The sequence below is a fragment of the Orbilia oligospora genome (assembly GCF_000225545.1).
Source record: "Orbilia oligospora ATCC 24927 unplaced genomic scaffold scaffold00006, whole genome shotgun sequence".
NCBI classification, from domain to species: domain Eukaryota; kingdom Fungi; phylum Ascomycota; class Orbiliomycetes; order Orbiliales; family Orbiliaceae; genus Orbilia; species Orbilia oligospora.
Genome location: NW_011645563.1, coordinates 1,540,635 through 1,553,814, shown reverse-complemented (window position 1 = coordinate 1,553,814; position 13,180 = coordinate 1,540,635). Strand labels below are relative to the sequence as shown.

The 13,180-nt window shown below is 45.4% G+C and overlaps 4 protein-coding genes across 4 annotated transcripts; 2 read left to right on the top strand and 2 right to left on the bottom strand.

Moving 5' to 3' along the window:
- Window positions 1–2,059: 2,059 nt before the first annotated feature.
- AOL_s00006g475 (uncharacterized protein) lies at window positions 2,060–2,878 on the top strand (the record flags this gene model as incomplete). Its single annotated transcript, XM_011119784.1, has 2 exons — window positions 2,060–2,143; window positions 2,201–2,878. 2 exons carry the CDS (start codon window positions 2,060–2,062, stop codon window positions 2,876–2,878), a joined length of 762 nt encoding a protein of 253 aa, XP_011118086.1.
- An 883-nt stretch (window positions 2,879–3,761) lies between these two features.
- Window positions 3,762–5,134, bottom strand: AOL_s00006g474 (uncharacterized protein; the record flags this gene model as incomplete). Its single annotated transcript, XM_011119783.1, has 3 exons — window positions 3,762–4,883; window positions 4,942–4,997; window positions 5,059–5,134. The coding sequence occupies 3 exons, from the start codon at window positions 5,132–5,134 to the stop codon at window positions 3,762–3,764; spliced, it is 1,254 nt and encodes a 417-aa protein (XP_011118085.1).
- A 2,226-nt stretch (window positions 5,135–7,360) lies between these two features.
- Window positions 7,361–9,428, top strand: AOL_s00006g473 (uncharacterized protein; the record flags this gene model as incomplete). The annotated part of the gene is made up of 7 exons (XM_011119782.1): window positions 7,361–7,490; window positions 7,544–7,625; window positions 8,053–8,251; window positions 8,309–8,352; window positions 8,415–8,498; window positions 8,573–9,133; window positions 9,215–9,428. The coding sequence occupies 7 exons, from the start codon at window positions 7,361–7,363 to the stop codon at window positions 9,426–9,428; spliced, it is 1,314 nt and encodes a 437-aa protein (XP_011118084.1).
- Window positions 9,429–11,142: 1,714 nt separating this feature from the next.
- Window positions 11,143–12,651, bottom strand: AOL_s00006g472 (uncharacterized protein; the record flags this gene model as incomplete). The annotated part of the gene is made up of 1 exon (XM_011119781.1): window positions 11,143–12,651. One exon carries the CDS (start codon window positions 12,649–12,651, stop codon window positions 11,143–11,145), a length of 1,509 nt encoding a protein of 502 aa, XP_011118083.1.
- Between the last annotated feature and the right edge of the window lie 529 nt (window positions 12,652–13,180).

The window sequence follows — 13,180 nt, the reverse complement described above, 5'->3', positions numbered from 1 at the left end:
CCAAACACAATCTGTTTCCCTGGCTCTCGGTCCACCTTCCAGGTGTCCCTGAAACCTACTTCGTACTATCTCTAAGCGCATAATCGGAATGCTCGAGTTATGGCGGACCGGATCCCACATAATTCTCTCTATAACTTTCCCTAAAAGAATATTCGAGTATAATTCTGCTGTCGCAATTCAAGCATCCTTCGGTATAAGTTAATTTATATAATGCATTAATGTTAATTGAAAATTATGTGCGACATCAAACTACTCATAATTGCTACATGCCGCAAGGCCTCACATATATTTTGCATGTTGATCACGTTGCAATTAAAGCCGCGGTATTCGATCCACCGGGCCGGGTCGGGTACCGAGAACAGCGATCGCAATGAAGGGATGGGCAGAGATCAACTGCATTATGAGTAACGGGGCGCTCTGTGGGAGTTACCAAATCACGGTAACCAGTGCCCACAGCATCATACACAGGCGGGGCATGTCCATTTTTAAATTTTGATATTTATCGTGATCATGATCGATTCAACATCATGATCGTCGGGCGCCCGCTAATTTATCTGAAATCACATCAATTTCAAAAAGGGTAAGTTTGCAGGCTTCCCGCACCGGCTAACAGGTAACATGATTGGCCAACAGCATTGTTGTATTTTGTTCCTCAACACGAGATTTAAGTTACCAGTTTTCAATTCTCAGGTACAGAGCACAGCCCCGACCCACGCAGTCCAGACGTACCTCAGCCCTCCATAGCTTGGTACAAAGCATGTCATAGTCGCTCTATAACCTCTTGTGAGTAGTGCTATAACTTAGATATCATTCTTTCTGAAAGACCCCACCTACAACAAAAATACATTACAACCAACTACCCGTCCTGAACCCCGCTATCCTCCGGTCCAGACTACCTAAGCAGGCTCCTCTTAATATACACTTCAAGATAGTGCCTCCTTCGAACTCCCGCTGTCACTTTACCACTTTACCACTTTTGTAACAAACTTTTGGTAGCAAATCTAGCAGCTAATCACATTACCAGAAAGGTATCTATATGTAGCGCTAAAACCAGTACTTCCTGAAATTATTTTTAGTTCACAGACTTCAAAATCTCGAAGTCAGGGTATGGTACAGCTTCAAACCCACGTTCGCCCTCCGGCCACGCACCCAAGAACATTTGCGATTGAAGACTCTAGCAAGGTCGTGAAATCTTAAGCTTGTGTAAAACATGAGTACCACTCTAAGCTTTGAACCCATAGTCGACAGTAACTGGCTCGGGGGATTTTAAGTCAACCGGAAGCGGGCCTCAAGCTTGGTAGGCTTCCATGATCATAAGGTCATGCATTAACTATAACATCACCATGAACAACACTTTAGTTAGCAGAAGCCGCCAGATGACTAGTTAGTGCCAAGATCCGAAGACGGATGTTCCGATGCGTTTTTAACACTAGTATACAGCCAGCTTGCATCAGGTCCGATATACTCAAGACCGGTCGACCCGGATATTCTCACAATTACTTGACTAAAAGAGCCGACAACATACAGCGGAAGCTCTTTTGGCCTCTGAGCCGAAAGATACACGCCAGACGATCTGACCCTCGGCAGACACTACCAGCACAAGCCCGACTCACCTAAATTAACGACAATTCTCCTGCTCTCTCGAGTTTAAATTTTTATCTTTTGTTTCGTTTCTTTTTTTGTTTCCTGCAGTACAGCTTGTTTGTGGTCTTGTAGAATCCTGGGAAGAATACTGTTTGCTGATCCGAATTCCAAGTCCCTCTACATGGTATTTCTAAACCTGCATATCGCATTCTATGATCTACTATCGGCTCCGTCTATCCAGATGGACATATTAATATGGGGGAATATATGGAATATTACAAGACGATATTATTCCCATGCTAAGAAGCAGGGACACTCTATGCGGGGCATGTCAGTTCATCTTAGATTTAAGAACCTATAAATTGAGGATTTTCGTCTTTTATCCGCATTATCATGTTTGTTTATTTAGCAACGATATTATTATAACTTCTGCCCGTCTACGCAGCACTTTTATTATCTCTCTTATCCTACAAAAATGAAAGCTGCCTTAATTTTAGCGACTCTCGCAGCGTTGACGGCTGCCGCGCCACAAGGCGCCTTCGGCGGTCTGCTAAAACGAGTACGTTCTCAAATAAATATGATAATATACTAGTCCACCACAAGCTAACCTCACCAGGCCTCAGATGATGAGATAACACGATGCGGTACCTCCGATAACGACAAATGCGCGGAAGGCGAAAGGTGCGTCGGTGTATACGGGCTTAAAGATCAACCAGGCGGTCTTTGCGTCAAGGAGCCGAAAATGTGCGGTGGTGAAAACGAACACGAAAGCTGTCCTGAGGATCACCGTTGCTTGAGAGATTCGACTAGCAAGTGTCCTTCCAATCTCTATTGTGGCTGGTGTGTAGAAAAAAAATGGATCGACAAGTTCCAGTACAGATCTTACGGAATGAATCGGTGCGGCGGCTCTTCTGGCAAGAAATGCTACGAAGGCGCCGGAGAAATGTGCATTGGGGAGGACGTAATGCTCGATGGTATGGGTATATGCTTGGATAGCGTAGGAAAGTGCCTTGGTGACGATAATAGATGCCCCATAAATTCTGACTACGGAGAAGGACATTGCATCAAAGACCCAAGACTTGACTGCTTACCAGGCGACAAAGGTTGTACTGGTATATGTCTGGATGCAGGTTATACCTGGGGAAAGATTAAAGGGTCCTCGTCTCCATCTTCAAAGGTCCCGAGCAAAACCGCAACCTCGACTCCCGCCCCAAAAGCGACGAAGGGTAAATATAAGCCAAAGCCAAAGAACAAAACTCCATCGAAGGGTGGTTGTAAAGATAGTAAATACTGAAGACTGAAACAAATCCCGGGGTGAAGAGAGGGGCTCTCACCCGTTTCTTCGTTTGCAAACACCAAAAAGGGTCCTTGATATATATAGATTAGTCAGAGCTTCCCATACCCCAGCCTACAGTGTCCCATGGTCAGATGTATATACAATTTTTATTTTCTCCATTGATATATAGAGTATTCTATTATAAGCCGCACCTTTACAGTTAGTGTGCATTCTCTCGTCACCGGGCTACACAAACCCTAGACAAAAATTCGACTCGATTAATACACGATTAAACTACGAGATAAACTTCAGCTAATTCGAGTATTCCGGTATTAAAATCTTAACGAAAATATATTAATATTGTCAGCTTCTAAGCTAAAAGGGCTAGTTTCAACACAAGGCCAGGATATACAAGCTGGACATTGAAGTTTTCGTCGCTAGTAGCATACATGCACCGTCATTCATTACTTTTAGCTGGTCATGTTTTTCACTGGAACCCAACTGCGGGCTTTTAAATTTGCCATATGACTTGGCTAACGATTTACTGTGATTTCAACGTAGGCATCTCATGATCTCAGGCTTCGCAACAGACCACAACATACGCTACGATAGCACACTTCATTTATAGAAATTTCAGGTTTCCTACTCAACCCTATTCTTCAAGTTTGAGCCATGAGCCCGCCGAAGGGCATAGGCCAACCAGTCTATTGTGGCTACAGTAACTAAGTTTAGAGTTTGCGAATTCCAAGAATTGGTATTTTCAGAAACACAAAACCGTATTTACAGTTATAATGTTATATACAATGGAATGATATTTCTTCAGTCCAGCACTTATAGAATAGTAGATATGTGTATATCAGAATCATAATACAGAATTCCTGAGAATACTCCATATTCTCTTCTAACAGATATTTCTGCTTCCGCTGCCTGACAAGGTCCACTTGATGTTGGTGCCACACGGAGACTCCCTGACAGACGTACCGTCCACCTTCAATGTAATCGAGATATCTCTGTTATTTGCAAATTCAGTTCGAGCTGCAAGACGAACTTCTCCACCCCCATTAACGGTACCACCCTTGATAGCTACATTATAGCAGTTCTCAATGAGAATAGCGTTATTGCCGTTACTTGCGAGATCAATGGTCTTGATTTCGGCTCCACCAGATTGGGAGACACAGAAAATACCACGACCGCCACCGCGGGAGACAACTTTATCGATGTAAATATTGGTGTTCCAGTTTCCAGACCCTCTACCATTCTCATTCGCAAACCTCAATGTTGCATAACCAGTTCCAGCAGCCACATTGTTTCCATCGACCAAACCAACCTTTGCATCGTTGGTCTTTTGTAGCAACAGACCACATTCACCGCAGTTTCGTGCAATAACTTGATTAATAGTAAGACCGTTGATGTTCCACGTTTCGACAGCATGGCTACCGGCGCCAGTAACTCGGATAGTGTCCATCTTAACGTTGTAATTTGCAGCTTCATCACGATGGAAGCGAATACCCATTCCACCGCTAAGGTTCATGGTAATTTGGCCAAGGGTGAGGTCTCGGGTACCATAAAAGAGGAGGCCAAAGTAAGGGTTACCAGTCATGGTAAGGTATGGGATATTAACGCCAGTTGTCCCCGTCGACTCGATAGCACCACGACCACTTCTGTTTCCAACGTCGATAGTACCACAAACTTCGAAAGTTTTACCGCTACTGATTGAAATGGTGTTTGCGCCGATCGATCCAGATGCGATAACGGAAACTCTCTGTCCATTGCTGATACCATTGACAGCGGCGTTGATAGCCGACAGGTAGTTGTTGCCAGTGTAGAGGGTGGTACCGCTCTTGTTCTTAGTCGTATACGAGCTGCTAGAGCCTGTGACTGTCACATCCGGAGTACCTCCACCGCAGCCGCCCGCGCTGTTAGTCGGCTGTGTGGTTCCACCTGTGGTAGTCCTAGTGGTTGTTTGAGGGTTGCTTCCACCGCAAGATCCTGAAATACATTGAGAATACCACTCATTGGAATACTGTATCTCTAGTCAGATAATGCTGTACACCAAAACTTCAAAGACAACGGAGCCATACCTGGCAGCAAGCTCCCGAAACGCAAGTGGTTGGACCTGTCCACCCACCACCACCGCCTAAAAAAACAGGTTAAAAGAAGCCGCAGTTGATTTTTCCTTTCTCAGAGGTGCTACGTACATTGGCCCCAGAGGGGTGCTTGGGCAAGAGCGGGAGCTGCCGCAAGCAAGGCAGTAATAACCGCGAGAGAGTACATCTTAGGATAGTATATAGCTCTTTCCCAAAGTAAAAAAATATATATTTGACGTCTCCAACGTACTTTGATGGCTTGGTCCCTTAGGTGCGATCGATATGGAGGTGGGGCGGATCATCCAATATTTATATTGCTACCTAGTCGTAGTACACCATCAACAACGAGCTGTGAAGTTAGATGGTAGCTGTCTAGATTTGGCCGCATTCCGTACCCGGAACCCATTACGGCAGGAGGCCCGCGGAGGAAGGCCCGCTCCCCCCGAAGGAGATTCAACAATACTCTCTCGATAAATGGAAACGCCCTATATGAGTCAGGGGTAGGGTACCGCTTAACTAGCCGAGGTCTCCAAATGTTTAACCCAGCATTAACTTTACAACTATAAGTTCTTCCATGGTTCTCACTATGCCAATCAATGGCTAAACCAGATCTGCTATATTCGTCAAATAGTCCAAGCGCGTTGTTCACCAAATGGACGTTACTATCCTTCGGGGACACTATTTCCGGAGCCAAGTTATTACCAGCAGGCAAGGATAGTGTTTCTTGGTTTATAATAGATCGAAGGGCTCAGAATTGAAGGTTTTCCTATGTCCTAAAGGCCTCCAAGCTCTCCTGAGTACAACACGAATACTATTGGTGGGATATTTAAAGGTTGAAGCTCATATTCTAGACCAAAGTTGAAACAAATCACGCATAGACAAGAATTCCAAGTCGGAAAATCGAGGAAGGCTCCAAAGAAAGGATGGGATTGTATGGGAACGAGCAGAAATATATTGTTCCAAGAGCCTTGGGCACAAGCATACCCCAGCAGGTTTGTTGCGTCGGCTAATGACTTTACCAGGTACCGGTCCGAATTACCACTTATAAAGTATCGAATAAAATAATAGTAATATTCGCCTAAGTTTCTCCACAAGATGGGAAGGAAATTCTATACGCCTCGGAAAACTGAGCCAGGATTCAAAGGTCTTCGAAGCAGATATATACCCAGAATATATGGTAGTGGGGTCAGTGCGTACCATAATTAACGGATTTTGAGCGCACCGCATGGCCTAGCTACTCGAGCACGAATGAGACTCGATTTGTTGATTCTGACTCGTCTAGTATTCTGACTACCTTTCAAAATCCTCGACGCATACCTACACAGATGGTACGATTTCTTACATCGCAGCTCTACAGCGAAAATGTATACCCTTGAATTTGCAGCAAAGAAATCGAAGGTCGGTTTTTTAGATGCTCTCGTCCATATGCGCATGCGAATGTATATGGCTATAGAAGTGAGAACAACTCGCTATACGCGTTCAATCAGACCAAAGTAAAACCCGAACTCGAATATATTTATTGGGTCGAGATTATAACTCGGCATACTAGGGGACTCGCTCTCACGATGGCATTTGAGGCAAGCCCAGCGACATAGTTTACTCCAAAGTCCATTATAATTAACCTAAAGATCGATCCTACTAACTAGGTACGTACTTTATACCAGATCCCATAAGTATCACTCGGCTAACTCACGTCAAGGTCTAAATTAGCACACTCCAAATTGATAAAGCGTTGAGCGGAAGCCTTAGCATTATTACCCAGAGGCCATCTCACCTGTTCGATAATTTCGTATCTGTGGAGGCTACTTTCAGTTCCTTAGACTTTCGCCCCGTAGATCCCCACAAGTTTCAAGATCACAAATGTATACATACCTCCATCGCTTATAATTATAATACATCATAACACAAATGTAGCAGTATGAGGCCAGCTTCAACTCGAGTAAAGCATTATCTGCGGAGGCGCCCCAGCTGCTGTTTAAGTCCAATAATTTGGAAATCTAGCCGCAGAAGACCAGTCAACAGCAGCCCACATCCAGACATGCATGGTACTTTGTGTTGTGTATCGTGTTGCAAGCCCACTCCAGTCCGCCAATCAGAACCAAGTCGATGCCAAGGTTCCTACATCAAGCTGACAGCTGATGCATAGACTGCGGTGTATAACTAGCGGGGTCACTGGGCATCGCGCAATCCACATCATCGCATATGAGCTGCATGAATCACTTATAACACGCGGGAAACGCTCTCATCTAACTTTATCAAACGCTTTCACCAGTGCAGCTCGAGTAAACACAACGGCGCATCATCACCACAGTGCCCTATCCCATAAAATACCCTTCAAAGCATCGCGCATAAGACGGAGCTACAAAATAGATACTCTTCGTAAGCCCGGACGCAACTGTAAATTCTACCAGAAATGGGCCAAGCGCAGTCGACGGCAGGTGTTCAAACACCCGATTGGGTTGGGAACGAGACTACAGAAATCAAATATGAGAAGTCCGCATACGACCTTCTCAAATCTCTATCTTTCGCAGAAGATGATCAGGGTACGGCCAACAAAAAAAAAGCCCGCAAATATACATACTCCTATTTTAACAAGTCGCAGGATTTGTATACAGAGAACTTACAATCAAATCGATCAAAAGGTGGGAAGAGCAGTTCCTCGCCGAACCAAAGGTAGCGTAAAAATACAACATGAACAACGCATAATAAATGGAGGCTCGCTTATGTAACGGATCCGTGGGATAGAACCTTCTTGCGCTGGCTGCCGTTTCCAAAAATGATATGAAGCAAATAATACAACAGCCTAACGCTGTAATTGATGACGCACAAGTTTTTTCGGATCAAATTTCCTTTGACGGTGCCCCTATCACAAATCAGAGGAGCTCGGGGAGGTGCTGGATTTTCGCAGCGACATCAGTTCTTAGAGGTATATTGCCCAAGTGTGCTAGACCGGCTGATGGTTAGGACTAAAAGATTGACTAGTTTACTTGATGAAGAAGTACAAGCTCGAAAACTTCGAGCTGTCACAGCAATATCTCTTTTTCTGGCAAGTCAATAGGTTTCGTATGGAGCTGGGATAGCTGGGCTAACAACAAAGTTTTATAGGGACAAGTTAGAGAAGGCAAACTTCTTCCTTGAACGTATGCAAAAGTTCCTAGTGTTGGATATCCCCTCTACAACGAAGAGCGAAGCTAACGAGACCGACCCAATAGAAATCATTGATACATCCGAGGAACCTCTTGATTCGCGAATCGTCGACGAACTCCTCAAGATTCCAGTTAACGACGGTGGGCAGTGGGATATGGTTAGATGGCCTAGAATAACTTTGCGAAGCTATTAAAGGCTGACATTATATATATAGATTATAAACCTTGTTGAGCGCTATGGAGTTGTCCCTCAAAAACTGTATGTGGGGGAACTTTACGATCAGCTCCACTAAACAAAGCTCACAATCAGAAAACTCATAGGTATCCCGACACTTACAACTCGATGAACTCTCGTGGAGTAAATGCTCTCGTGACAAGCAAGCTCCGGGAATTTGCTCTTCAGCTGTAAGCACTTTTCTATGAATACATTCACCCTATCCCGAGCCTGCCAGGTCACTAATTTCGATATCACCAAAAAGTCGTGCAATGTCTTCCTCTGGCCTCAGCCTTCACGCTATTCAGCGCGCAAAATCAAAGATGGTCAACACCGTATATAACATCCTTGTTACCTGTTTCGGCCCCCCTCCTAAACCAGATGAGACTTTCACCTGGGAATTCAGAGACTCGCTTGGAAAATTCCACTCCTATCCCAACATTACACCTATTAGCTTCTTCAAGGATTTCATTGGCTACAAGGCCGCCTCCCACTTCTCACTGATCAACGATCCACGACATGAGTATGGGAAATTGTATACAGTCTCAAGACTTAACAATGTCTTTGGTGGGAAACCAATACGATATGTCAATGTTGACATGGCAACAATGAAAGCCGCTATAGTCGCAATGATCAAGAAAGACCATCCAGTGTTCTTTGGGTGTGACGTGGGCAAGTTTTCTGATTCCAAGTTGGGAATCATGGATACAAAGTTGTTCGATTACAAGCTAGCATTTGATACGGAGCTAGGATTGAACAAGGCAGAGAGACTGTTAGTTGGTGAGAGCAGAATGACGCATGCCATGACATTAAACGGTGTCCACATGTAGGTTTCTAGCTGACATATGTATACGCATATCCTTTCTACATCAACCTAGTATACTAACTGAATCCGCAAATTATCTAGTGTTGACGGGAAGTCAGTTAAGTGGAAGGTTCAGAACTCATGGGGCGAAGGAAGCGGGGAGAAGGGATGGTTTGTAATGACCGATGGATGGATGAATGAGTACTGTTATCAAGCCGTCGTTGGGCCAGACTTCGTCAGCCAAGAGATCAAGGATATTCTTAAACAAGAACCAACGGCATTGCCATTGTGGGATCCTATTGGTGCACTGGCTTGAGGCCAACTTTGCGGCTCTTGAACCTAGATTGTTTATTAAGAATTTGTTGTGGATCGATTGGGTCTATGTTTCCGCCACTTTTTTTTAGCTTTAATTATCTACCTAGGTACTCAGATCTGAATTCTATCGTACAAAATATAATTATAATAGATATACCAGCTGTGTCTGGAAAAGCAGGTCGGCCATGGACTTCGGGTTATCAGCGAGACCAGTCGGCCATGAGACCGCTAATAAGAGACGATAGACGAACGTGACTTCGTGCAACACATAACTTCCCTACCCTCGCCAAGATATTCCCATGAAAATTTCCATGAGTTCTGGGCCGGCGATCATATCGACTCTCGGCATCCGGCATCCAACAGGCTGAATATATCGATATAAGGTATATCTGTACCAACAAATACTATAGTTACACACTACAATGAGCGGAGGGCGAAATAAGACGGATCGACATCAGTAACAAAACCCAACAAACCAATCACTCTCCAACACATTCCCACCTATAGATCCAATGTCGGCATGGGACCCAACCATCAGCCAATCAACCAAATTCTAAGTGCATTCAAACGCCATGTATCCAAACTTATTTTCAGTTTTTGAAGCCCAAGTTGGAGTAGCGTTTTGTGTTCGACTTTCCCAATAAGGAATATAACCGTAACTGACCCCTGCGATAGCCCTAAACCCTGTGTGAGCTCCTCGAGTTAAGAGTCCGCAAATCTCAATTGCTGATATCTACGACCACAGAAAGAGGACTACTACGTATCCCGTCCGCTCTGCGCTATATAAGCCTCTTATCGGGCGCTCAGTATTACCGTGGGTGACCAGGTGAGAATCGCGTCTGTTGTAGATCCAACTCTATTTTTTTTTTTTTTTTCATTTTGTTTTGTTCTGAGATATTAGGAGCCACGACGATATTTTTCCGCAAATGTGTTAGGTGATTTATAGCAATTCAGTGAATCGAGTTCTCGAGACTGCCGATCGGTAGTTAGGGTGCAAAGCACAATTGATTGAGGAAGATATCCCACAGGATCAGGAGTTGGGCATGAAGGTAGATATCCTTTTATTTGCAGAATCCATTCTGAATACCAGGGATCCAATGTAGAATTCCAACCCACAGGCCGCATGTTTGGATCTCAACGCTTTTGGGTCCGACATCCAGTTGATTGTGAGTCGATCGAATAGACAGCCCGATACACAGAGTAGTCTGTCGTCAGTTTGGAAAAGGCCAAAGATATATATAATTGTAGACTAGTATGCTGGTGTCCGCGTCGATATCCACTAAAGATTGAAAATTTACGGCACGGAATTTATGGGACGATATTTTGATGAACACAGACTCGTCACAAACGAATCAAACAGCTTTTCTATTTCCTCCAACTTCCACAACTTCCACCTCTCCTCTCGCACCTCTCACACACCACTATCATACAACAAATAAAAATAACAAAGGAAATAAAAGAAAAAAATACAATAAACAGTAGGTATCATATGCCAAGATGCCAGGAAAGGAGGGGATAAGAATGCAAGATACATCCGCACACAGGCTTATGCACCATAACTAAAAATTACGCTAATGGAATAAAAAGGTATTTTAGATACAAAAGAGAAAAGAACGAAAACAAACTAAAACCCAGTTTTTTCTTGAATCTATGCACACACAGAGACGCTTCATTTACTACCTTTCAAAGCTTTTATGTATTTGTCATGTCCACATTTACAAATTCATAATGGCAAAGACAGCCATGATGGCAGAAGCGGCGAAGAGACCAGTGATCTGGACCTTGCCGGCAGCGCCAGTGTAGGCTGGTGGGACAACTCCGGTAGGAGTGGTCTCGTTGGTAGCTGGGCATCCGTATCCACCAGGGCAGACTGGGGCGTAGGTTGGAACTGGAACTGGGGTGGTGGCAAGAGTAGTTGGGCAGTCATATCCACCGCCAGGGCAAACTGGAGTGGGGATGGCGACTGGGGTCTCCTCTGGGCATCCGTATCCACCTGGGCAGACTGGGATTGGGACAGCAACTGGGGTCTCGTAGGTGACAGTGGAGGTGGTGGTACCCTGGATGGTATGAACATAGACAGTGCTCTGGAGAGTAACAGTGCTGCTGTAGGTCTCCTCTGGGCAGTTAGGGCTGCCTGGGCAGACTGGGGTGTCAACTGGTGGGTAGGATGGGGTAGTCTCAACAGGAGGATACTCTGGGGTAGTCTCAGTCTCAACTGGTGGGTATTCTGGGGTGGTCTCAGTCTCAACTGGTGGGTACTCTGGAGTCTCAGTGGTAGCTGGGATTGGTGGGCATCCGTATCCGCCAGGGCAGACTGGGGTCTCAGATGGAACAACGATGGTGGTGTAGTGGGTGTTGACACGAGTGGAGATAATGGTCTCGGTGATATCAATGGTCTCAGTGCAAGTAGTCTCGACTGGCTTTGGAACACCGGTGCATGGGACGGTGATGGTCTCAGTGATGTGCTGAGTGTAGGTCTGCTCGGCGCAAGCATCGCATGGCTTGGTCACGATCTCGGTGTCATAGACAGTGGTGGTGGTGATGTAGGAAGTTGGTTGTGGGACAGGCTCGGACTCGGGAACATTTCCGTATGGGATTCCAGTTGGGGCGGTGGTTGGGACAGCTTCGATAGAAGTGTCGGGATTGTTTCCGTAGGGAATTCCAGTAGGGGTAGGAACGGCATCGGAAGATGGGTTCTGGCCCTTGGTGCACTTGGTGCTAGTTGGAGCTGGGACTGGAACTGGCTCAGACTCTGGGACATCTCCGTATCCAGTATCGGTAGGAACTGGGACTGGAGCAGAGGATGGCTCTCCCTCATATGGAACATCAGTTGGTGCTGGGACGGGCTCAGACTCCGGGACCTCTCCATAGGAGGGAATGTCAGTTGGAGCTGGGACGGGCTCAGATGATGGTTCTCCCTCATATGGAACATCAGTTGGAGCTGGGACAGGCTCGGATTCTGGAATATCTCCATAGTTTGGAATATCAGTTGGAGCTGGGACAGGCTCCGAAGATGGACCATTTTCATAGTCAACTGGGAGGGTGGTGGTTGGGTTGTTCACTGGAACATTTCCGTAGTCGGTATTTGGAGTATCAGTGGGAACCGCAAGGTTCTTAGTGCAGCTGGTGGTCGCATTAGAAGCAGCACCATTGTCGAGATAGTCGACACCGGCAGAAACGGTCGAAGACAAGGCCAAAGCCAGGGCAAGATGTTGGAAACGCATTTTGAAATGAAGTTATTGAGATATGCAGAACCAAGCTGTTGAAATAAAAATAAAACTGAAATTTCTCGAATCGAATTGAAAAAAGTTGCAAATGTTGCGTTGGGATTGTTGGAAAATGAATGTACTGGTTTGTGAAAGAATGGACGCCCAAATATGAGCAAAAACGACAGATGCAGGTTGTTGACAACCGACAGAGAAGAACAGTAAAGAAGCCCGTAGTGCGGTGGAGGATAGAAGGAAGGAAGGTCAGTCGAATCTGAGGGAAACCAGTCCATTTTATCGTGGGCGCATATGAAACAGCAGCTTGCGATACCCATGCGCCCAGACAAACCCCAACAAGGGTGTCAGGCTGCCAACGAGCCTGCGCAGGGTGCTGGGCGGTAGGAACCAAGGTTGTCGCCATGGGTCTCCAAATGAGGTCCCAATTGAGGTCGCATCCGCCATGCGCTGTCAACTTGCATTAGCACATCGCCTCAGTCACTAAAGGAAAAGGGGTACTTTTGCAAATTGCATCTTGAGAGCTCTGACA